General features: G+C 37.9%; 1 protein-coding gene across 2 annotated transcripts; it reads left to right on the top strand.

The window, feature by feature from the left end:
- The first annotated feature begins 2 nt into the window (after window positions 1–2).
- tasor2 (transcription activation suppressor family member 2) lies at window positions 3–21,410 on the top strand. Of its 2 annotated transcripts, none has more exons than XM_056772857.1 (22): window positions 3–491; window positions 2,007–2,155; window positions 2,249–2,344; window positions 2,459–2,531; window positions 6,239–6,330; window positions 6,454–6,591; window positions 6,685–6,809; window positions 6,909–6,922; window positions 7,062–7,161; window positions 7,337–7,431; window positions 7,882–7,982; window positions 8,070–8,142; window positions 8,214–8,285; window positions 8,373–10,517; window positions 14,014–14,356; window positions 14,807–15,227; window positions 15,585–18,833; window positions 18,918–19,040; window positions 19,440–19,593; window positions 19,704–19,809; window positions 20,171–20,352; window positions 21,012–21,410. In XM_056772857.1, the coding sequence occupies exons 1-22, from the start codon at window positions 461–463 to the stop codon at window positions 21,107–21,109; spliced, it is 7,980 nt and encodes a 2,659-aa protein (XP_056628835.1). In that variant the 5' UTR covers window positions 3–460; the 3' UTR covers window positions 21,110–21,410. The 2 variants fall into 2 exon arrangements, with proteins under 2 accessions (XP_056628835.1, XP_056628834.1); XM_056772856.1 differs by having other exon boundaries at window positions 13,600–14,356.
- The last annotated feature ends 973 nt before the right edge of the window (window positions 21,411–22,383 follow it).

Below are 22,383 nucleotides of genomic sequence, written 5' to 3'. Positions count from 1 at the left end.
GCAGCTCGACGCAAAATGGACGCCTAACTTTTGACTTTCTGTTTCTTTTTCGGTTTCTCGGTCGCAGCTCGACGAAGCCGTAGTCTGTTAAACAGGCAGCGCGTTGTCGAATGAATCCGAATTCCTGTGGTAATTCTTATCCGTTACAAAACGGTTTCTCGAACCGATTCGCTCTCGGTCCTTCGTTTCCACAGCCCAACCTTTGGCTGTCTTTATGTGGATTCGCTTCCTGGTTGCAACACAGTCACACACACAGTAACGCACACTAAGTCCCGAAAAACGCAGTTCACGGGGGACCGGTCGTCGAGCTAAAACATACACGTACAGCTTTAAATGCGCGTTTCTTGACTATTTTTACCAATTTTGTTAATTTGTGTTAGTGGAATGTTGTGAGCCGTGGACCCGAAATATCTAATATATCAACATCAAAGCACAAACGACGGACACATGCCTCGTCTTCATGGATAATGCGACTACACAATCCAAAGAAGGTGACTTGAGTTCGCTGAAATGACGATGGGTTTTGTGACTGTGAATTATGCCGTTAAAGTTGTGTTACTTGCGCTAGCGTATTTAATGTTGTTTGTATTGTGGCGTGTGTTGTTTAAGTCCACTGTAGTCATTTTTGTGTTGCCAACAAGTGAAATTGTTGTTGCTCGTTTTTGGGTTACAGTCATGCGTTTATGATGTTTACACCATTATTGCAATATTGTGCCAGTTTGGTAGCCTGGACACTGGAACTACTGGTTTGTTTGGTTGTTCTTAACTCTAAACCAGTTGTTGATAATATTCACAACGATTCAGTTGACACAAAACATGCAAAACATCTTCAGACTTGACATGTTGAGGTCCATCATCGTTTTTTAGATGTTTGCTGTCTCTGTTTTGAAGATCTTGTTTTGTTTTTCTTTTGATAATGACGTATTTGGACCTAAATTAGTCGTAAACTTCAATGGGTGTGACAAATGCATGTTTGTAGATTTTAGGAATAGTTAATAATGGTGTTCATATAAAAATCTTGGTCCATCTCATATGCAAGTAGACGTTCGTTGACAAAGATATCGTCCATGTGTCCTATGGTGTGACAGCAAATATGTAGAGAAATATAAATCTCCCTTATGCTGTTTTACATTTTAAATATAAATAGTAATACAATACATTTATGTTATTATCAGTTTGTTTGGCACACCATAGAACACGTGTAGTTTTGAACAATAGCCAACAACATACATCGTGTGTAGAAGACTGTTATGACATATACAACATACTAAAAAATGACTAGCTTTTTATAACTAGAACATCAGTAAGGACCTAGTAAAAGTGTTGCGCAATAAGACTTTTTAGCAGAAAGATTGCGCAAGAGCCCTACCTCTTTAGACTTGGTATTAGAGAAAAAGTTGTAAAGCCAGTTTTTTGACACAGCCCATTGTGTACACAAACAGATCTTGTTTTTACTGACCGTAGATCTAGCCATTTAGAGAAAAAGTGTGTTTTTGTTGTTTCAGAACATGTGTGTTTTCAGATAGGTATTAGAAGAATCAGATACTGTCATGATAAATATAATGCTCATGAAAGCTTTTTTACATGTCAAATTATTTTGTCATTTCGAACCCGTAAGACTTTCTATCTTCTTCCAGAACACAAAACAAGATGTTTTGAAGAACCACACAACAATGTCCAGTATGAACTTCCCAGACATCTCAGAACATCTTCTTTTGTGTCCCACAGAAGAAAAGCCATAAGGCTATATTAATGAAGACTGAACTTTTATTTTTGGGTGAACTAGAATATAGCTTTTAACTTGAGCATTATGTTTATATAATGAGTATCTAAAAAAGAAAAGATTTTTATTGCTCAAATATATGACCACATCTTTCAGTTTTATTTTGTATGTGTGTTAAAAGTTGACCTTTAGTTGATAAACATTACCTCCGAAAAAGTGTGTTTGAAAAAATGTCACACATTTGTTGCCTAACACGCATTTTTTATGTGTCCTGTCCTACCAGCTCTTCTAGAGCCGGTGCTTCCAGGCTCAGTGACCTTTAATGAGAACATTCTTACTCCACTTCAAAAGAACTATTTGTATAAAGAGTCCAAGGAGTGTTTCACATACAAATCTGCCATTTTGATCAACAATGCTGCTCTACAAAAACGGGTGAGATAAGATCTATATAATGTCCATACTGAACTTAGTGCTGGACGTCTTGTAAATTTCTTAAGTGTAATATAAATGATTTTATTCCCGTAGTATGCTGCCTATCGTGCTCAGAAGCGAGAAAAGGGATATTCTGAACAGGAACTTGAGGAGTCGTATGGCTTTCTGCTTTTTGATGAAATAGACAAGGTACAAAATGCAAACTTTTGGAACTTTTATAAATGAATTGTACGCAGACAGCTTGTTTTAAACGAAATGCCCAGTAGTCGGACACAGTCACAATGTTTTGTTTTATTTTCACAGGCCAAGAAAGTTGGCGAAACAGGCTTACTGGTTGGACAACCAAAGTGCACTACTCTTGGAGACTCCTCGAAAGGTAAAGAACCTTTAGCATTGTGTGTGCGGTTATTATATCTCCAACCTTGTGTTTTTAGATAAATGCCTCAGATTTCCTGTTTAATATACAACTCCAATAAAATAACAAGAAGTTTGACTTGAAATGAAATGTGTTACTGTCACAGTCCAATGCACAGATTTTCATTGGGTTGATCCAATGTCTGTCTTACTATGAAGGTAATAAACAGCTTTTGGTTTCAGTTTTACTAGTAGAATCACTGAATTGCGATACTCTTATTCATTTATAATACTAATTACTACGTAGAAACAATATAACAAAATATGATTAGGTTGGTATAATTGCCTTTGAAATAACACGAGTTAGGTAAAAGGAATATGCTCTTACTTCTGTTTCTGAGTTGGATTTCTTCACCTATGAATGAAAAGTGAAAGTTTATACAGTACTGATATAACTCGCATATAGAAAGATAAAGTGAAGGTAGCATTTACAAAGTCCCACCACTAGAGCATCTAAGAATGAATTTTACGTTTTATTCTGTTTATGTAAAGTCACATGAGAATGTCCTATAGCAAAGGCACAACACAATTTGTGTCCAAAACGCTGCAGAAATAGCAGAAATAAAACCGAAGACGGCCACAAAATATACACTCTTCAAAATTAAGGAACTACTACGCTACGTACTTCATTGGAATGCCACAGAACTATTTTTGGTTCCCCAAAGAACCATTCAGTTAAACCTTCTTTAAGGAACCATTTTGTTTTTACTTTTTTACAGTCTAAACATCCCCCCTATAGGGATAGAGCGATTACCGAGGTTTACTATTAACCGCGCTTAAAAACGCCACTGTTAATTAATCGTAAGAGCTCCGTTACGCCGCATGTTTCTGTTTCACGGAACGGTAACTTTGCAACTTGACCAAATTGAAAACAATGCAACACCAGGGGTGAACCAGCTTAAAGAGCCATGCCTATCAGAGACACGCAGGACACGACACACACTAGATTAACTATGGCAGACAGAATCTTACATGTACATTTACAATCAAGGCTGTAGCGGTGAAAGTTGGGCTTTCAGTGCAACGTAAACAAACAAAGTGGCATGTAAATTAATGGATTACCACACCGGACAAGAAGCGTCATTTCGAGGACAGCTCACAGGATGAGCACATTCAGTATGCGCAAGGTCAAATTCAAAGTCTTATCCTGACACAAGTTAAACCAATTTCAACTTTTTTATTTTATTATTAGGCGAATGGGCTCTATATCACGTTGGGATAAATCCATTATAGTTTTCTGTAGACAAAGACAGTTGGGAAACAAAAAGCATGTGATCCATGCGAGCTAGCTCTTAAAGGGACAGCAGCATAATAAATATATCTGTTTTCATGCTTATCAAACAAAAACAAAGACAAAACAGATTCACTCCTCCTGAATGATCAACTTTTATAACTTTAATTCGGTTTGATCTTTATTTCAGTATACTGTGAATACTGTGAAGTGTTATTTTACAATGTTATTTTAATTTTATTTGTGTGTTTGCTTTATTAAATTTATTTGTGCTATTGCTCATAATTTGATAATTTTTTTCTAATTTTATTACTAACTGATTGACTATAATTATTAGAGTTAGGCTAATAGTTGTATGGTATTTTGAGCTTATTTATTAAGATTGCGTTGCATAGGTAAAAAAACAATAACTAGACATTATTATTTATTTATTACTTTTTATGGCAGGCAAGTAAAAATGTCGAAATCAATTTGTGCATAATAATCAGTTGTACACCAAATTCGGTTCTGGTATATGTGACCATGGACAACAAAACCAGTCTTAAGGGTCAATTTTTCAAAATTGAGATTTTTACGTCATCTGAAAGCTGAATAAATTAGATTTCCATTGGTGTATGGTTTGTTAGGAAGGGCGAGAGATACAACTATTTGAAAATCCGGAATCCGAGGTTGCAAAAAAATCTGTATATTGAGAAAATCGCCTTGAAAATGTTCAAATGAAGTCCTTAGCATAGCATATTACCCACTAAATAAAGTTTCGAAATATTAACTGTAGGAAATTTATAAAATATCTCCATGGATTAAGATCGTTACTTGATATCCTAATGATTTTTGGGATTCAAGAAAAATCTGTAATTTCAACCCATGCAATGTATTTTGGGCTATTACTAAAATGTTCCTATGCTACTCGAGACTGGTTTTGTGGTCCAGATTCACATGCTGTTGTGAAGCAGAAGTTCAGTGTGACTAAGAGCAGCTAAATAAAAGTCAGTGTTATAGAATCATAACTGAATCATTATCAGCTTTTGTTTAGCGGTTTACAGCAGGTCTTCGCAGATAATTCTTAGAGGTTCACATGAATAATCTTCAAAAATATTTTAGAGGGTGATGCAGCCAATAAAGGTATAGTTCTCCTGAAAGTAAGAAATCTGTAATTATTTGCAAAACCTGTTTACTGTACATGTTAGAGGAATGTGGGAAATGACACGGTTCCGGTGACTAGTTTAGTTGTTTCTTTGTGTTCAGTAGAAAAACGGAATTTATACAGGTTTGGAACAGCTTGAGGGTGAACTATCCCTCTCAGATCATGTGGTTGTAAGCACTTCTGCTTGCTCAGAGGAAAACTCTTAATACAGCTGCAGAGAAGTTCCTGTGAGATCCATTGTAAATTTCAGATGATTTTTTTTACAAAAAATACAATGGCTGGGTGAATAAGAAATATTTGGGGGTTGAACAGAGTTTCTTTTGTCAAGTAGAACTGTGTACCGTACATATTGTACCCAAAGAACGGCGGGATTTGGCAGTTGTTGAAACCACTTGTTCCAATCTAATTGGCTGGTTTTATGCTACGTCTGGGCAGATCGTGTTTTAACATTTAGTCTGTAAATGATTAACTGTTTCCTACAGTAAGTACTGGGTTGAGTATTATCTTTGAAAGTTTTTCAGGTTAGTTGAAAGACATCCAGAATATGTTTGTTTTGAGTTTTTTTTTGAAAAATAAAATCATCTTCATGATATTTTTGGCTCTGTGTAATCAAACCAGGAACAGATAGGGTCAAGTAGGGTTCTTGTATTAAACACAGGGAATTGAAATTTACTGCCCAAAAGACCTTAAAATCAAGGCAACCCTTCATGTCGAGACGATACAGATCTGAACATGTTTTTTTACTTTAGGTTACGTAAACAGATTTTTTTTTTTTTGGACTAGACCATGCTAATTTTAATAGATAACAAATAAGTGTTTTGGTGTTCAGTTGGGAATTCATTGCCCGTTCATCTGGCAGTTGCTTGGCGGTTTTTGTATCTCCCGAAATCCCCTGATATCTTTGCTAATGACTTCCCAGTTCCTTAAATAAAAGAGTCTCAATTCACAGACACTTAACGCAGATGGTTCTTGGTTTTATTAGAAGTGCTTAATATTAGCGCTTTCCCAGTGAGCAGGTCTTCTTGGGAACTCAGTTTTGACATGAGGCGTGATTCTTAAAAAATGCAGAAGAACTGGTCTATCCAGCTTTTAACAGTCTGTATTTTTATAAGCCTGTGTTGGTTATGAAAAACACATCTCCCAAAAAGCTTCAACCGAGCATAACTTCAGAAGATAAACATTGTGACATTTGTGTAACATATTCAGAGTTGTGTTTATGCAGTGAGTGAAATGGTTTCTGTTCTTGGTTGCAATGACTATTGTGTGGTCTTTCTGATATTTACTTTTAAATTAGGTGTCTACATTTCAAAATACTCTGACTGCCTCGATCTGAAGCGTTGGTATAATGGCAAGACTGGCTATATAGTCCTTGTGAAGCTAACAAAGGTACAGACTTAAACAAATGTAAACATTTTTTTTCTATAAGTGATTGTAAGCTTTTAATTTTTTGCATTCTTCTGTCTTGCCATATGCATACATTGAATTGTAAATTTTACTTTGTGAAATCAGGGCAGAATTAAAGAGGTTACTGATAACTACACCCAGAATTTCACTCCTCCGAATCCCGGGTTCGACTGCCATGTATCGGAGCAGCTAGGTGCTGTGACTTCAACTACTAGTTCTTTCTTGGCATTTGAGCGAACACAGGTGAGATATCGCACAGACGCAAGGCCTTCCTTCCTTCCTTCCTTTCTTACTCGGATTCAACTGCTGATCTAACTGTGTTGCTTTGGGTTGCAGTACTACTTGTATGAACTTGTTGGAAGCGGTAAAATAGAATCGTGTCCAAGACAAGCTTGTCCGTTAGCCATCGTGGCATTCTCATATGGGGAATCTGCTGCCAACTCAGGGTTGGAGGAACAGAGGTAGTCATTTACTTTTTCATATTTATTATTGTGGTTGTTTTATTAAGGAATAACGGTGGTGAGTTTGACAACTAAATTTTTTTGTTCTTTCTTTTCAAGCCAAGTAAAAAAAGGTACGAGTTTTCAATTGAATTGTTTCTGTCTTTTTAGTAAAGCCACTAAGTTAGTAAGCAACTATGAGATGTTTTTTTTTCAGTCAAATTGTGTTTTTTGATTTTATGTTAACATTTAATATTGCTTCTTTCAATGTAGTGTTTCGCTACAAACCATGGATCGGACAGTTGAAGATTGAATCAACTGTTTATGACGTTGGTCTTCAGTCTGTCAGTGGAGCCTGGTTCCCAGCAAAACTGTATGTGTCAGACACAGATAATACTTTAGGTTATACTTATAGATAGTATACTCGTCCTAAATTCTTGACTTTACTTCATTTTTTCGAAGGAAAAAATAACTTTGTTATTACAAACCATTGGTATATGTGTGTTTCAGTATTAATTTATATTTTCATGCACCACTGTATTTTTCAGCCCCAAGATGGTTAAAATTGACCGTGCAATTGGTGTGTCTGAGCTGAAAAGGACTTTACCCCGGGAAATTTTTGAAACCTGCCTTGTTGGTGAAGGTTTGTAAAATAGATCTTTCAATAAATACTACGGGCCAGATTTACAAACACCTCTTTTGCATAAAACCACTGCCTGTATTTACTAAAGACACGCAGTGAAAATTTGCACTGAAAAGGCGTGGACACTGCTGTTTTTGCGACTGACCTCATTGCATTTGCATTTGCAAACTTTGTGCGGGGAGAGTATTTAAATGAATCACGCAACTTCATTGTTTAAGTGTTGAGCTTGTCATTGAACTGGTGTTTGCAGCTTTATTCCACGCGCCCTAAAAAGCATGTCTTTAACCCTGCAATAATCTGCACTGCTCTTGGTAGATTGTGTTCGTTATTATGGGAATGAGATAATGAGCCTATGTTATAATGAGAGTCTAAAATATCAGTACAAAAATTTGAATGTAAATGGGTACTCTGTCTACATCCTGTAATTTGCTTTTCTCCATATTTCCATAGTTTGTATAGATGGCAGATGTTTCAATTTGTATGACGTGGTTTCTTCGAAGGCTAAAAATGACCTTGCGCAAATAACCCAGGAGCTGAAGGAAAAAGACATGGTAACTATAAGAGTCGCCAATATTTCTCAGCAACCAAGTTAATAAACCTACAAAATCTTGATCTGTATCATGTTTTTATTTAACCAGGCTCTTGTTATACCACTTGATGATTCTGGATTCCTCATATTGTTACATTCTTCTCACCTCTTCTCTTATGAAGGTAAGACATTGCCCTGTCCTGATGCTAGTTCTCTTGCTGAAACAAAAACTATAGATATCTTGTTGTTGTAGATGCGAGATCCGGAAAGGCAGCTGTGCTTCAAGGCATGTTTATTTTCCCAGACTCCAGAACTGTACCAAGAGGTAGCAAAGAATATAATTGAATTATTTAAAAGTTTCTTTTGATTTGCGTTCTCCATGTGTCTAATCAACATTCCGTTTTACATTTAGAAACCAAGTGTGCACTGCCAAAAAACACAGTGTCAGCAGATATAATCCAAGCCATCCCGGCAATTAACTATGCAGAGACAGAGTTGGGAAAATGTCTTCCGAACCAGCAGGGGGCCCCGCATGCTACTTTAGAGAAGCATCTGCAAAACTATGCCACTCTTATACAGCCAGGACTGTTAGACGCTCCCACCAGGGAAGCAAGTATGTTTCCAGACCAATATGATATGCCTAGTGGTTTTACTTTGATTTCTCCTAAATGGTCACAGGAGACTGGAACGAGACTTAAGTCTTATTTTGAGGAGCCGTGTGGCTTTACGGTTCCAGTAGTCAGGGCATTGGAGTTACTGGCTGCTGGACGACAACAGCGCGGTGATGAACAAGATGATGATGTCTACTACTATATTTCATCGCCTGAGGAAGTGGGCGCCATGGAGGTAACAAAGCAAGCAGAGGCCATCGGTGATGGTCAAAGTACCTCTGGCATGGCGCTTGAGAAGAATGAAAAAGATGCTAATTTGTCTGCAGAGAAGTCTCTGCCTGCTTTGCAAGAGGGACTTGGAACATTGGGAACCGCAGTAGTTACGTTCGCAAACAGTGAGCATGAGTATCCAACGTCTGCCTTGTCACCTAAGTTAGGTTACGTGTCTACAGAGAACTGTGTAAGTGTTGGTACCGATGCTCAAGAATGTTATGCAACGGCAGTATGTTTAACCACAAAGGAAGAAGGTGGTTGTTCTGCAGTAAGCGGCGGGGTAGAGGATATTATACAACCTGAGAAAACAATGGCTGATAACAAAGTAGATTGGAGGGCTCGTCCAAAGCGTAGTGGTAGGAAGCGCAAAATGCATTGGAAGGCTTTGCGAGTTAAAAAAGAAGTTCAAAAAGAGCTTACTTTACCTACCTCAAGTTTGGCGCTCATTTTACCAGCGAACTCCTCTGAATCCATGATTGATAGAAAGGAAAAACCAGAGTTGGACTCTCCGACTGCTAATGACATTAATCAGAGACAACATTCAAGCAGCAGGGGCAGGGGACACAGGCGAAGAGGTGCAAGTCGAAACTTGAGTGCAAGAAGAAAAGAACAAGCCCCTTTGGAGAGCACAGCGGTCTCCACAAGCATGCCAGCTAAATCTATACATGACCATGATGAGAAAATGGATCCAGGGAGTCCCAAGAAACTAGACTGGCGGTCTTTGCCAAGGCGCAAACGGTTGTGGAATACTGATGGCAATCTGAAACGTTGTTTGAGGTCGGATGCGATAAAAAACTTCAGTAATGACTTGATCAGTGAGGAGAATTTTTCTAGGGGGCACAAGAGGAAGATGGAAGGATTTTGCTTGAAAGATCGATACGGTCTCAGGAACATAGTGACAACATGTGGTAGAGTCTTTGTCCCGCATGGTTCAGATGTCGCTAGTGGAGATGTAGATGCATCCAACATGTGTGTTGAGACAAGCATTGACACAAATGCAGAAGTGATTTCTCCTGTGGAGAACAAACCCACAAAAATAGTTGAAAGTAATGAAGCATCTCCCTCTAAAGTTCCAGTGGTCAATGAAGATCAAGTCATGTCTGAGAGTCCTTCAAAAGACAACCTAACGGTTCCGATAGTTCAACCAATAACAACTGTAGGCAAACATAACAAAATTACCCCATCAGTAATAGACAAAAGTCAACAGCCCACAACGTCTGCATCGAATGAGGCTGAAAGTCTCCAGGACCCCAACAAAGATCATACCATTACTGCTCAAGCAGATGAAACCACAAGTCCTCCCAGAGTTCCTGACCAATCCACGTCCACTTTCTCTAAAGCTGCCTCTCCTGAGAGAACCAAAAAGAAAGAAAAACGTTCTGTCTACAGTGCAATATCTATAAGTAAACTAAAGACGGTGCTCAGAAGGGGAAGACTGTCTAAATCTCCTTCCTCAGGTGGGGATGGCATATCTCAACCAGAGCTGGAGTCCAAAAAAGAAAAGTCTGAAAACATCATGGATAATATAAGTAAAAAACCATTGAAAGACAAAGGATTACAATCTGTAAGTGATGAGGAACAGCCTTTCTTATTTTCACATGGCAGCCAAGAGCGAATGACAACCCAACCTGTGGCGTGGAAAGGTCTTATTCCCAAGGCCTCAAACGAAAATGGTAAGAAAGGTTTTGTATTCATTATAGTCTTTTTTATTTATAATTCTTAAATTGATCTATTCATTAAAATGAATGTTTTCTTAATTCCCCCAAAGCATGTTTGGGTAATGATATTCAGTGCGTTCCATGTATAAATTTGTGAAAGATAAATTACTCATTTCATTCCTTTTATTAATCATGTGACCATATATCGCCATTGGCAATAACCGCGATACCAAACCTCACGGTAATGGATATCGTGCTAATTCTACACGTATCGTAATATTGTAAACAATTCAACGCTCAGCTAAAGGTTTGCCTTATAAATTCTTTCTCTCTCTGCCTACCTACACTCATATATAAAGTGTGATTCAATGACCACACAAAATCAGACAAATGTCACAGATACAGGGTCCGTACGGGTGCTGGAAATCCTGAATAATGATTGAATTTTAATGTGGTGTTTTCAAGGTTTAACAAATAATTGGATTCGGGATTAATGGCTTGAAACTGCTTGACATATTAATTGGTTTATTTTATATCATATCATTATGTGCAGTTCACTTTTTAGATAAAATAACTGAAAAGTCCTAATTGTGTTTTACATTAAAAACATTCTACTCGAGCTTCGCTTGGCACTCTTATTCTGCGTGGCGGCCGGCTACATATGAAGAGTTCAGATGCAAAACCCTTTAAAAACAACCTTCGTCCAAAACAAGATTATGATGTTAAAGTCCAGTCAGTGAAATCTAGCGGCAAGGTTGCAAATTGCAAAAAAACGCTCTATCCGCCCCTCCCCTTTTGATACACTACGACGGCTGACAGAATATGGCGAATTACATGCAAGAGGACCCGCGGTATATGTAGATAGAAATAGCTCATTCTAAGGTAATAAAACACAACGCTTCATTGTGTAAGCTCTTTATACATCTCTGTAGACATTTCTGTCAATAAATCTTCCAAAAAATGACACACTGGCCCTTTGGTTGAATGCTCTCCACACATAGTAGGCTTATACGTTACTCAAATAATTTTGCTTCAAAACCCACTAAATACCACACTCTGACCGGTCTTAAAATATTTCCAGGAAGTAAAGTTAAATGAAGGAGCCTGATAAAAAATGCTTGTTTAAGCGAAAAGTCTTCTGACGGATTTAGAGGGTTTTGCATCTGAATTCTTCATATGGAACAGACAACACGGGAGGGTTGAAAACAAAATACAATTTATGGTTAAAACGAATTCTACTATCAGCGCCGGGCTTCTATGTTTTTTCGTTGAGCCCTGTTCCCTAGCGGCATATACAAATGCTTATTCTTCAAAATATAAATCGCATGTAACAAACACTCAGCGCACTCCGTCTATTGCAGGATTAGGCCTAACGAAATGATGCAAAACGAGTCTCAAATAATATCAGGCAATATATTATTATATATTTGTTCTTTTTTTGTAGTAGACTAGAAAACCGAAGTAATAAAAAGTGGAAAAAGACTACGTTATTCGGCAATATAGATGACCAAAGTAATAAAAAGTGAATATAAGAACTTTTGTATCCGTTTCCCCTACATACTTTATAACTCTTGCTAACCACGACTCCTAATGTTTTCACTTCAGGACCAACAGATAGGTAATCTGTGTCATCAATTTTTAACTCGGGGAAAATACATTGCCCTTACAGTGTTTTCTTTCTCCAAATATGTTTTATTGGAATATTAATATAACTTATGGTAGGGCCATACGATTATGGCAATCATTATTGTTTATATTATTCACGGTGATATTGTAATTGCGATTATTATTATTGATTCAATTTACATTGAAGTAGGCTTATAATTTGAAAAAATATATAACTTTCTTTCAGGCAAACACATTCCGTATTCTTTATTTAAAAATTCTGCTCCTGAAATACTTGATGACTGTTATATAGTCTCAATAGGGTAACATTTTACACATTCAAAATCATCTTAAAAAACAATGCAATAACTCATAAATCTGTTATTTGGGACTGCTATAAATGGTCGCGTATCTGTTAATTAATTACTGACCCATCCTGCATCAGAAGTGGACTTTGAACTTGAGCTTGTGCGTGCAAATTAAATGCGTCCGATGCATGCTGCCTGTGAATTATAAACCACATGTGTTACATGATCTAAAAGTGTTGTCCCTATTCTCTTAAGGATTCATGTATGTTTTGGGCATAACGTGCAGTGAACCAATCAGAGTATCATATCCCATTCCCTTTAAGAGCCAGTTGCGCTGGTGCCATAGCGGATTCGCTATTTACATGGCGGAATTTGCAAGAGCAACTGAACTCCATATGGTTTTGGTTATTTAAACAACGAGTTAGTAATAGGCGCTGTAGAGACGCGCAGCAGCACCAAACATGGCAAATATAAAAAATAAATAGATTGCAATGTAAAAGATTATAATTATAAGGTACATAAAGATAAAAAATCTGGCTTGTCCTGTAGATGGTCTGCTCGCGCAATTTAACCTCAGAGAAGCTCTTAAAGGGAATTGGAGATGAAACTCTGATTGCTTTACTGCACATTTTGCCCAAAACACACCCATGACTCAATAAGAGAATAGAGACAACTCTTTTAGACCATGCACTTGGCGCACTGACCGTTTTCCGTCCTTAAACTAGCAAAGTGGATTCCGACACACCTACTCGCACTCTGCGCACTCTTTTTTTTTAGCAAAGTATCATCACTTTTTGTGAATAAGTATGTATGTTAGAAAAGCATGAAAACACACATTGAAAGAACTGGAAAATTCCTTAAATTTGACATGGTAAAATCTGTAAGAACCCTGCCGATAGCATCATTTGTTTTTGGGGAAAATCTTTTCTGTCGATATCTCGATAATACTGTTAAGGTGAATTCTTTTGGTCAGTATAATCTTATTGCTATGGTCCATAAAGTATCATTTTATTCTGGTGTATTAAATTTGTCCCAGGTGCTACCTATCTTCTTTTTTCCTCCTCTTAAGCCATCTTTCACTTCCTCCTCTTTTTGTGTATCTTCATACATTTGACTAATGACTTGCTTTTCTGTTTTTTCACTGTTGATGTTTTATGCTGTATCATCTTGTCTTTTCCTTACAGGGCCCCCTAATTTTCACACATCAGTCCCTTTCAAAATATTTAAACAAGCAGACGAACAACTCATGTCCTCGCTTATTGGGGAAGGGGTGGGCAGGTTTAGCTCCCATGCTAAGGCCAGTACAGACAAACTGACAGTGGGTGCGACCCTGCCCTCAGACGCTCTGAGTTTACTTGCTGATTTGGCCCTCGGTGCAAGTAGCAATAAAATTTTAATATCTGGCCCAGCAACACCTGCTGAAGGCAAGGCCAGTGGCTCTCCAGGGTCCGTCCTACACGCTCTACTGCAGTGTCCATCCACCAGGTTTAAATTACCTCCCAGGTCTCCTTTCCCAGAGGGTCTCATGGTGACTGGGGAATTGCTTGTGGAAATATCAAAAGAGCATTCTTACTCACAGCCCACCTCTCTGCTGTCAGGTTTGTCAGGTACGTGCCCACAGGTGTACTCTCCATCTGTTGAATCTTCTCTGTCCTTGGAGACTGGACTACATCTGAACCTGCCCGTGGACGCTACCATCCCATTTAATCAGAAAGAAGGTGTCAAAACGGAATGGAAAAGTATGATTCCTCCAAATGGGGCTTTGGCGTCCAACTCAAAGACGAAAATGCGAAGGTCAAATATTTTCCAGGATAGACATGTATATGAAAAGAAAGGATCGATTCAAGTGATGAGGGTTTGGAGAGAAACGTATGAGTTTAAATACGACAGCAAGTTCACCAACGACAGTTTAGACCAAACTGTCATGCGTGCACTTCATGGGTAAGTAGTGTATACTGTTTTAATTATTTGTCCTATTTTACTGTCATAAATTAAAAATTTAAACAATATGCATCTTTTCTCACAAGATACGGTTTATGCATCATTAAGAATATATATGAACTTTCTCTATGACTTTCATGAATAAGATATATTATATATATATACTTCGTTTTGCTGTCATTTATCGTTGGTCATGTTTACCAACGCAAACCAACATTTTTAATTTCACTAATATAAAGACCAAAATGGATAGACTTTTATCTGCTGTCATTATACCTAACATCAGTGGGTATTTGGTAACTTGATCACATACGTGAATTATGCTGAAGCAAAGGTTTGCACTTTCTGTAACTGTTGTTGTGGTCGGGGCTAAAACGCATAAATAGGCATTTCAGAAACTCTTCTCAAAACACATGCGTTAACCACTTTTTCCTATTTCTAATTTTAAAGCAAATGGAACTTTGACATCGAAGGCACCCCTGAGGAGGTCCATCTCATTTTCCACATGTGGATTGGTCTTTTCTATAGTAAATCCGCCTCCAGGTTATTTCACCTCGAAAATATTGCCGCGCTGTCGAAGGAGAAAGACAACCTGGACGTCAAGGATAAACAGGATGTAGATCTTATGCAGACTTGTGTGTCATCGGTTAATGTCAATTTAAACCTGGAAGAGGACTCGCACAAGGCCTTGCATCTGCATTCAGGGATTATGGATCTTTCTGTGAAAAACTGTGAGCCTATGAATCTCCATTCGGGTTTGCAACAAAGCAAAGGAGATGATACGGTGTTACATCCAGAAGTAGGAACTCAAAAAATAGCACAAAAGAATTCACCCTCAGGCCCCTCCAGTCCAAAAGTAACAGCATTCCTGGTAATTCCCTATATATCATTCTTACAAAGTATATTTACATGACCTAAATAGGGTCGTTTTTGCAAGTTACAGTTTCATATACAATATTTTAGCATTATTTTACTGTGCTTTTTGAGTGACAACCATAACATTTACACTTACGCATTTGGCAAACACTTTTATCCCAAGCAACTTTGCATTATACTATACATTTATTTCTGGGTATGTGCAATCCCTGGGATCCAACCCATGACCTTGGCTTTGCTAACGCCATGCTCTAACCACTGAGCTGCAGGAAAGCTATTATGTTATTATGCAGTTATTATGTTGACATTAAAATGTTTTTGTTTCACAGATTTCTTTGTTTTTGATTGACAGGATCATAGATCAGCTGAGGAAATACTGGTTGAAAATGTGGCGTCTGACAAAGACGATTGCATTGAGGATGAAAACGACATCATTGCTGATTGCTCATACACTCAGCTCTTAGAAGGAAACAGCGCGTACAGTCGATTGTGTGAGCAAGCATCAAATATCAAAATAAGCATGCAGCCGCAAACGCAGCTACAGAAAGTTCCACATATTTACAAAAATGTCACACCCATGAAAATGGCTTCTCTTGTTCCCAAGGACATTGGTGTCTTTCATCGAGTAATTAAACCGTCAGCATTCTCCAAATGTTACGGTTTCGTTTTAAATAGAAAAAGTTTTAATCTGTGCTTAAAAGATAAAACCGAGAATGCAGTGGCTGTAGCGCAAAAAGAAGAAGATTTGTCTAAGCATGTAGAGAGTGATGCATCTTATAAGGGACATGGAACCCAGGATGGCCCAGTGTCTTTGGGAGATGTTGATAAGACCTTAGAGCCTACAAATGCGGATAGATCGCCTACTTCGGTACAGAAAGAAAGTGCATCTGAAACAAAAATCGGTAAAGAAGACAGTCAGACAGATGAAGACAGTGAGGATGAAATTCTGACGATTGTGGAAGAAGGAAACGTGACATTTGAAAGTTTGAGTGGAGACAAGTCCGGTGTAACGGAGCATAAGATCCATCATGAAGATCTACACGATCACACAGATAAATGTGACAGTCATGTTGATGAGCAGAAAGAAGAATTAGTTGAAAAGCAAAATGAGACCATTAATGCTAGAGAAGATGACCCAAATGTGGTCAACGCATCACCAAGTTCTGTTCAAGAGACTGACACTGAAATGCCAGTGAAGGATACAGTCGAAAGATGTGCAGCAGAGGATGAAATGGAAGAAGATCAGAGTAAGTCAGAGGAAAGGAATGAACAGGATGGTGTTGACTCTGAAAGAAAAACATTCACAGCAGCAGCCGAACATCCCGATGAGTTGGCTGTGGATCTAATGGACAATACAGACTATGTTGATATGGACATCAGTGATGATGATTCTGATGCCAATGCAGCGCTAGATGTTTATGAACTAAATATCCCTAGTGATAAATCATTTGTTTCAGAGACTGTCAATTCCGATGTCAGGATGGAAAAGAGCGAAACACAAACTGAGCAGCCAGATGAGCCAAACCCTGGAGGTGATGCACATGATGAAATTGACGACATTTCACATTCAGGTGATGTGACTTCATCTTGTCAGCTAATGTCTGTTGAAGAGAAAACCACTTCAGCTTCTAACGACGATACTGTTGACGTAATGCAAAGCGGAAGTGAAAACGTGTCGCTTGAGCAGAACATTGAAGTACAAGAAGCACATGAGTTGTGTGAGAGTGAACCAAAACCACCACACGATACCGAAGCCAACAAATTAGAAGTAAGTCAAGTACATAAGGAAGATGATGTAGAAAAAGATAATGAGAGTCAAATATCATATTCTTGTGAAGACGAAGCTCAAGATACACACCAGAAATGCCAATCTCCTAAAATTTGCGCATCATCCCTGAATAGCACTACTACCACCTGTGAAGAAACTGTTGCTCCTCAACCTTTGAATATAATGTTAAACAGAAAGATCATTAGTACGTGTTCTACACCCACTCAAGACGAAGTTTTATATGATCCTGAAGTAAGCGAAAATGTCAAAGATTTGAAAGAAGCTTCAGACAACATTGATCATGACATCACCGAGCGCTCCTCTTTAAGCCCTTGTTCCAACGTTCACACCAAAATGTCACCCTCTGACTTTGTAGAAGAATGTGAAGAAACCCCCTCTGAAGAGCTAGGGCAGAGGAAGAGCGTATATAATTCACCCGGAGAAAAGCCAGACATCCAGTTTAAGGATAAACTCAGTCCCGTTTCCCAGCAAAAAGACGAGCAGGTTGTCATCACAGAAAGCACACCTCAACATGACTCTGAACTTTCATACAGAGACTACGATGTGGAAGAAACGCATGGATCTTATCATCCATCCGATGAAAATTTACTATGGACTTACCATCAAACAGATGGATCAGATAGTCAGCATTTTGATGAGGATTATACATTTGAGGAAGATTACAGTGATTTCAGTTATCCAGTGTACAATCCAGAGGATTCCTGTAAAGCGAAAATGACAGAGATGGGTAGTTATAGTTGGACGAAAAAGAATTATAAATCAGAATCTGCTTTGGATGATGCAAACGGGAGAGGCGATCGTGTCAGATGTCGAACAAAGGTCACTTACGTTCCCCATAAGGCCATGGACAATCTGGAGCTGGGGCAAATTCCAGAAAAGAGGTCCAGAAATGAAAAATTCCAAGCGTGTCAAGGCACTGAGTGGAATGAGGAAGATTCGTTGAGTTGTACTGTAGACTACAGCAATAGAAAAACGTCATATCACACAACAAAGCCAACTCGGACAGTCACTGTTAATTCCCTTTTAGACAGTAAAAAAGGCAGACAGAGATTTGACTGGCGCAGGTATTTCAGAAGAGTGTCGACCTGGGATGATAGTGATAGTGAAGAGAGAAACAAATTCAATGTCCCTCCCTCATCCATCGTCACCGTTTTGGACAAGGAAGGGAGCAGAGTTACATTAAATAATTCCCTCGCCGTGAAACCAGCTGTAGACTCCAACAGAATGACTACCAGGCCTGAAGACCCGTCGAACAACTGCCAAGACCGACCAAGCAAGGTTGACTTGATTCAATCTGCTGTTGATCTAGAATACCTCATCTTCTCTGAACGACTCAATTGTATTCTCAAGGAGGGTAGAACTTCTCTCCGTTCACTTCGCCGTAGGTCAGATACTGAACACGGTACGTTTCCAATGACCGTTCGGTATTCGAATGTAAATGTAGAGAGCTCAAACGATGTACGGAAACCATCACTCACAGATTTGAGAATCAAAGTTGACTTGTCAGACAGGAAAGGAAGAAAGAGAAAACGAAAACGAAAACATTTGAGTGAAACTGGAAGTGAAACGACGGAACACGAGTCCTGGATGAATGACGTCTGGACTGACAGAACTGTTCCTCGACAAACAGAGGCGATGAAAAAGAAATGGGATCAAGACAGCCAACAGCCTGGATTCTCTGGGAGTCACAGAATAGACGCGTTTGACAATCTGCACGACAATCTCAGTTTTACTGTGAAGCAAAAATGCAACGTTAAGTATAGGTTCTATATCCTTGTTACGTCAGCAGACACATTCTTCGAAGAAACCAGGGTAAGAGTTCTTTTATTGCATGTTTTTTGTGAAGCTTTATGAAGTGTTTCATAGCAACGAATTAAGCTGTTTTGCGATTTGTAGAATCTGTTGATGATGGAGGGTCACATACCTGTTGAGCCCGAAGAGTTTGACCTCAGTGACAGCAGTCAAACCCCTCTTCTCATTGTATTGAGGAATGAGGATATAGCAGAACACATAAGCGAGGTACATGGATGTGTGTTTTTCCCTTTTAGCAGAAGTGAAGGAAGTAGTTGACCCAAAAAATTATATTCTCGCCTTCATTTTCTTACAGACCTCTATGACTTTGTTTCCAAGAATCCTCTTGTTTTATAAACATGTAATAAAAGTGAAATGAAACCTCGATAACATCTGCCCAAGATCTCTATTTATGTTCCATGGAAAAAAAGCAGTCATGCAGGTTTAGAAAAACATGATATTGAATAAATTATAGCAGAATTTTTTATTTTTGGCTAAACTATCTGTTTGTGGCATGTTGTCAATTACTACAGAAAATAATCTTGACTAATCCCTCGATTCTTGAGATGCACCTCTGTAATCTTCAAATTTTGACCCCAAAATAACTTTTTTTTTTTTTTCAACCAGGTGCCTTATTTGCTGGAACTAAAGAAGTCGTCTTATGTCCTGTTTGCTGGCATTGATCGACCAAATGACGTGGTGAACTTCACTCACCATGAGCTTTTTGCTTACGGCGGCTTTATAGTGTTTGATGAACTGGCTCTTGACACACTTACTCTAGGTACTGTCAAGCACTATAGTATGTTACTACAAAAATTATGTTGGATTTCAGAAGGAGAATTGTGCATTATAAAAATTTCATTGTGTGTTTGTTGTCAAATTTATTTGAAGACAACATGAAAAAAGTTGTAGGGATCTTGGAAGAACTGCACAAGAAAGGAAAATGGAAATGGTTTCTGCACTATAAAGACAGCCGCAAACTTCGTGAAAGCGTGAGGTATGATCACAGCTAAAACAACGAATGCGACTATCAAAGTCAGCTGCTTTACTACTCAGTCGATGGATTTAAGATAAAAATGTTATTCAAACACACTCATTCTGTTCTAAACCGTTTCTGTCTGTGGAACACAAACATGATAATAAGGGAGCATAACCAAGATGTTTTAAAAACTATGCACCTCTTGGCTTCACCATCAAGGTCGACATTTAACAGAACTATGTTCAGACCAACATCTAACTCACACTATTCTCAGTACCTCAAAGATTTATACATACTATTTAATCAAAAGACGTAAGAACAACAGAGCACATATAATCTTGTACACACATTTCTATGAGTCATATAATCTCTTTTGCAGGTTTAGTCAAGAGGCAAGTAAGAAACAGCGCATCATAGATTTCTGTCAAGAGGCTGGCATTGTCGAAATCTTGCCCTATCATGAATGTGACATCACATCACAGGGCCAGCCAGACTACCTCTTTTGTCTGACCAATCTCCAGATTGAAAAGGAGTCATTTCGGTTTCCTGTGTTTATTACAGGTGAGAGTTTTGTTTTTAAAAAATCCATGAACAAACGCGATTCATGCCAATTATACCTGTCTAGGGCGATACGGAAATCGCGAAGGCGATTTGTTTTATGCACAGCTCTTCCGTGAACTACGGCTTCATATGGATCAGTATGAAGTACTGCTTGATCTTAAATGACTATGAGATTGAGTTATTTATAACGTGCATTTGAAAAAGCAACAACACGTCAAACCTCCTCATTATACGTATACTTTATTATTATGAGAATACCCCAAAAGGTTTGAAGAACAGCGATAGAATATGACCATTAGCATTTCCTAGATATACATGTAAATGGTACTTCCTCTGTGGCCCATGTTTTGATTTTCTGCACCCTCTGGCGTTCGTATGTGGCGGCATTTAACCTTCTTTGAGAAACTGAGCATAATTCTGGGTTCGCACTAAACTCGAACAATCGCATTCCATGGTCTTTATAAAGTTGGGTTCACACCAAAATCGAATTAACGTTTTAAGTCAATGTAAAGACGCGTATAGAAGCGAACTCGGGGTGGGCGGTGCGAATGGCGCCAATCGGGCATCACTTTTCATTGTGCTATTTAAATCGGAGAAGTAAGCAAAAATACCACATGTCAAAATCTTTTGTTTAACCTTAGGTTTTTTTTACTTTTCAGACAAGTCATCTGATGCTTTTGAAAAAAATGGCATTTTAACCATGGACATTTACACATTCTCCCGGATTCTTTCAGAAGACACTTCTTCTGTTTCCTAAAGTTTTAGTTTTTTCCTGAAAATGTATTGTTTTGTTTTTAACAAAATCCAGTTATTTACGATTGGTAACTACACTTGTTAATAGTAATTATTTATTGATCATCATATATATCTTAATTGATCTCTTGTGTATTTGTTTATAAACAGTTTCTAAGGCTTCCAGTAAGAGGTCACATCCGTTTAAATAGTTTTTCTGAAAAGCATGTACAAATGTTGGTCATTGAAATGTTTTAATGTTTTAACCTGACTTTATGTTTTTATAGATCACATTGACTGAAACTCTAATAAAGGAGTTGATTTTGTATGGTTGTTCATTATCCAATATTGTTTTTTAAAGTATTTTTTCAGTAAAGTCTTACCGTTTATGTATTAGAGCTGCGGGAAAAATTAAGAGACCACTTCAGATACTGTTTTTATGAGTTTCAAATTTACTATTTATAGGTATGTGTTAAGGTAAAAAAAATTTTTTTGTTTACTACTAACAATATTCCTCCCAAATTTCAAATGTTCGTATTTGCGTTTATGTACAGAAAATGAAAGCTGGAGAAACAGGTTAAAATAACAGAAAAGATGCTCTGTATTTTTTCAGACCTCAAATACTGCAACGAAAATAAGTTCATACTCACCTTTTAAGCAATAAAACAGCAATATTTGTACATGTATTTAGGAAAAGTTCAAAAGTTGTTCTTATGTGATAACCTTGATATTTATCACAGTTTTTATGTCATGTCATGCTGTCAGTCTTTCACATTGCTGTAGGATGATTTTGTCACTCCTTAGGTTTGATGTTGAAAAAATTCAACAGACACTCAACTGGAATAGTCACAATACATCTAGAAATGGAGATTTGAAATGAAAATTTAGAAAGGTCTCTTTATTTTTTTCATTCTGCGGATGTATATAAACAACAGGCATCAAGCTACAAAGAATGAACAGAATCGTTTATAGATCGATGGATGGACCATGGTTGCTAAAATGTTCTTATCCAACGTTGTCTGTTGAGTCTCGATTTCTGCTCCAACGTACAGATGTTTCAACAAGAATGCATGGATTCTGGGCTCAATTTGGGCACTTAAGTACCAATGGAGCACCATTTGCACACTTCTGCTTACCTGAGTAGGCTATCTCCAATGTACTCATGTGGCCTCCACGATCACCATCAAACTAATTCGCACACAGTGTATTCGTTTGTTTAATACATTTATTAACAATTTGCTAAATGTAATCATTTTTTTCTATTTCACTGTGTGACTGGTGTATTATTGCCTAAAACCC

The sequence above is a fragment of the Triplophysa dalaica genome, chromosome 18 (assembly GCF_015846415.1).
Source record: "Triplophysa dalaica isolate WHDGS20190420 chromosome 18, ASM1584641v1, whole genome shotgun sequence".
Classification (NCBI taxonomy): Eukaryota; Metazoa; Chordata; class Actinopteri; order Cypriniformes; family Nemacheilidae; genus Triplophysa; species Triplophysa dalaica.
Note: the sequence above shows the minus strand (reverse complement) of the source record. Positions and strands in the feature narration are given on the sequence as shown.

Bases quoted from the DNA above. Each gene is read 5' to 3' on its own strand.
- tasor2 (XM_056772856.1), top strand. From the start codon at position 461: ATGGATAATGCGACTACACAATCCAAAGAAG. The intron at 8,143-8,213 runs GTAAGACATTGC...TTGTTGTTGTAG, and splicing joins TCACCTCTTCTCTTATGAAG to ATGCGAGATCCGGAAAGGCA. The intron at 19,810-20,170 runs GTATGATCACAG...TCTCTTTTGCAG, and splicing joins AAACTTCGTGAAAGCGTGAG to GTTTAGTCAAGAGGCAAGTA.